Genomic DNA, 3,002 nt, shown 5'->3' on the forward strand with positions numbered 1-3,002 from the left:
GAGGGGAGCCGATGGGAGTGGAACATTATCAGCCTAAGGTGAGACCACCTCCACCACTCTAGTCTTATACCTCGTCTTTCCAACTAGCACCTTGTGTCTCACCTGAGCTCCCTAACTCCAGTGCAACTCTTAACTTGTCAGACGACTAATTGGAAAGATTAGTGTTGTGGCTACAATACAGTGCCTTCATTACGATTTCATAATTAGGCCTACTTTTGTTTGTTTCTACTTTGCACTGGTGATGCTATCTACTATTCAAACAGCATCCCTGTAGAACGCAATCTTGGCCCCCCTTTTTATTTTTTACAGGATTGACACCAAAGACTGGACTCATCTCAGAACGTGGACATGTTTGGTCCCGGGCAACTAGTGTCTACCCTCTTACCTGCTGTGTTCCACTCGCCGATGGCTCACTTCTTCCCTGCATTTCCGACCACCAGACTGGGCTCGCCTGCTCAAATCCTGATCCCTGGACCACTGATCAGCTATGAGTCCCTGAGGAATTACCTCCAACCAGAGCCATGCAAGGAAGCCCTGCTTCTTGCAACACATGCAGCAGGGATGGGGCAACTCACCGAGGTCATAGGTGAGTTCATTGCCTTCAAATCGCCGCTTCACTGTAAAGCACTGTTTCCCAAACACTGGCTCGGGACCCATTTGTGGGTCGCGGACACATTTGTAAGGGTCCCTTCATTTTTTGTTTCCTACATTTGGCTTTTAATTATTATTTCAAAACATTTTCAAAAAACCTTCCCAAAAAACTAAAATGTTCATGAATTAAAAACAGTGATATATATATTTTTTTCCTCCAGTAAATTCAAAAAAAGTTTAAGAAGTAGTGAAAATAGCCAATCTACAAGCTCACACAAGTTGTAGGTCTGCTATTTTCATTAGTTTGGGTCACGGGCTAAAAAGATTGAGAACCACTGCTGTAAAGTGTTAATTTAACTATGAGTGCACAAATGTCTATTTGGTTACATTTGCACACTTTCAGAGTTACAAATAGATAAATAAACACAGATGATCTAGAATTGATGCTTCATTGTGTGTCACACCTCACAATTAACTGAATTTAAATACTTGTGCGGACAACATTCATATAGTCGCCATAGTGACGCCATTTGATTGCAGCAGTATAAATGTTTACAAAAGATTGGCTAACAGCTCGTAACTAACAATCAATTATCAAAGCAGTGTTAAAGTGGGTCTAATGAACGTTATGCTAATTATCCAATCTAGAGCCATTAGTTTCTTGTCACCCGTTGGCAATTGTGTAATTGGCGCTTGTGCTGTGTGCTTTCCAGATGAACAGAGGCCAGTGAAGCAGCGGCGTGCGCGGGCCAACTACAGCAGCTGGCAGCTGGAGGAGCTGGAGAAAGCCTTCGAGACCACCCACTACCCCGACATCTTCATGAGAGAAGCCCTGGCCCTCAGACTGGACCTCATAGAAGCAAGGGTTCAGGTATTCTGTTCACAACTACTTTATGGCACTATTGTACAGGTGCCATTAAAAAAAACGAATGTAGCACATGCACACTTTGGTATTTTAGGGGATATTTCACTTTCAAATGAAATAGACATGACAAAAATATATAAAATATATACAAAATAAAGGGAAAAAGTAATGGAAAAAGCATGTCCCCATTAGAATGTTCTTCTAAATGGTGAGGGGGCTGTGACTTTTCTTTAATTTGAAAGTGAAATATCTCTTTAAGCACTATTTTAAAACTAGTGGAAACAGCAGACCAATAGTGGAATATTGTTTTATTTTTATTTTTTACTTGTTTACTTTAACAAACTATATATATGTTTTATTATTATTATAATTATTTATAATTATTTTTTAATTATATTTATATATATTTTTTTTCATCCAGGTGTGGTTTCAAAACCGCCGCGCTAAGATGCGGAGGCAGCTGAAACTCCAGGGCCAGCTTGTGGGGCCATATGTCAGGAATAAGGACCATGACGAAAAAGTGGAGAAACTGAACAATGGTAAAACAGAGGCGGACTCTGACAGTGAACACTTGGAGAGGAGACAGGAGGCAGGAGGAGTCTACCCGTGGACAAACACTGCAAAAAGTGCTGCTACGGTCACCCAACACGAGCTGGCTGTTGACCTGGGGCCAGGGGACTGCTGGGGGGACAGGTCAGCAGACAGGCCCAGCTCAGAGGAGCTCCGCACCTGTAGCATTGCAAAGCTACGCGCCATGGCCCGGGAGCACCAGGTACGGGCCATGGCCCGGGAGCAACCGGCTGAGATCCAGAACACTGTAGCCGTCTCATCATCAGAAGGGAACAAACCGTTACAAACACAGGAAGCTGATGCCATGCAGAATGATTGATAGCTTTCCTTGTTCCTGTGTACAGAGAAAAAGAACAAAAATGTGAATAATAATAATAACCTTAGTCCAGGCATGATCATTATAAACATGTATAAATTATCAGTATTCTGTGTTGTTTGGGGGATTGATGTGTTATTAATATTATCATGGTTGGCTGGGCCTTTTTGTCATACACAAAACAAGTGTTTCTTTCTTGGCCTTCTATGCCGTATTCTTTTTTTTTCTTTTTTTCTAAGTTCTAAAACTGTACATTTGAACAAATTATTTAGTGGTGAACCATTCTGCAAGACACTTTAAAACACATTTAGAGACAGTTGCTTATAGTTATATATTTTAGATTGTACAGCGGTCACTATTTCTTTTTTGTTATTAAATGCAACAAATTGTGTTATGTTACACATACATGTCAAATTCATATAGCCTACCTTAATTGCCTCCTACATTATGTGTATGATGTCATTCTAGTATGATGTCTAGTGTAATGCATAATGATGAATGGTCCATTCTGGGGCTTTAGGTTATTGTTCCCAAGTATATCTGCTGAGAAATGTTGCCCAATTGACTCTGTTCAGGAAGAATTGAAAATGAAAACACTCATGACAATTTCTCAATGATCTCATTGATGACAAGTCCATTCCCTGAGCTATCCTGTTACCG

The 3,002-nt window shown here is 40.8% G+C and overlaps 1 protein-coding gene across 1 annotated transcript; it reads left to right on the plus strand.

Annotated features, from left to right (window-relative positions):
* Positions 1–348: 348 nt before the first annotated feature.
* LOC310868539 (uncharacterized protein) lies at positions 349–2,345 on the plus strand (the record flags this gene model as incomplete). The annotated part of the gene is made up of 3 exons (XM_083778999.1): positions 349–586; positions 1,305–1,462; positions 1,878–2,345. 3 exons carry the CDS (start codon positions 349–351, stop codon positions 2,343–2,345), a joined length of 864 nt encoding a protein of 287 aa, XP_083635125.1.
* Positions 2,346–3,002: the final 657 nt, after the last annotated feature.

The sequence above is a fragment of the Protomyctophum parallelum genome, assembly GCF_964188405.1.
Source record: "Protomyctophum parallelum genome assembly, chromosome: 13".
Taxonomy (NCBI): domain Eukaryota; kingdom Metazoa; phylum Chordata; class Actinopteri; order Myctophiformes; family Myctophidae; genus Protomyctophum; species Protomyctophum parallelum.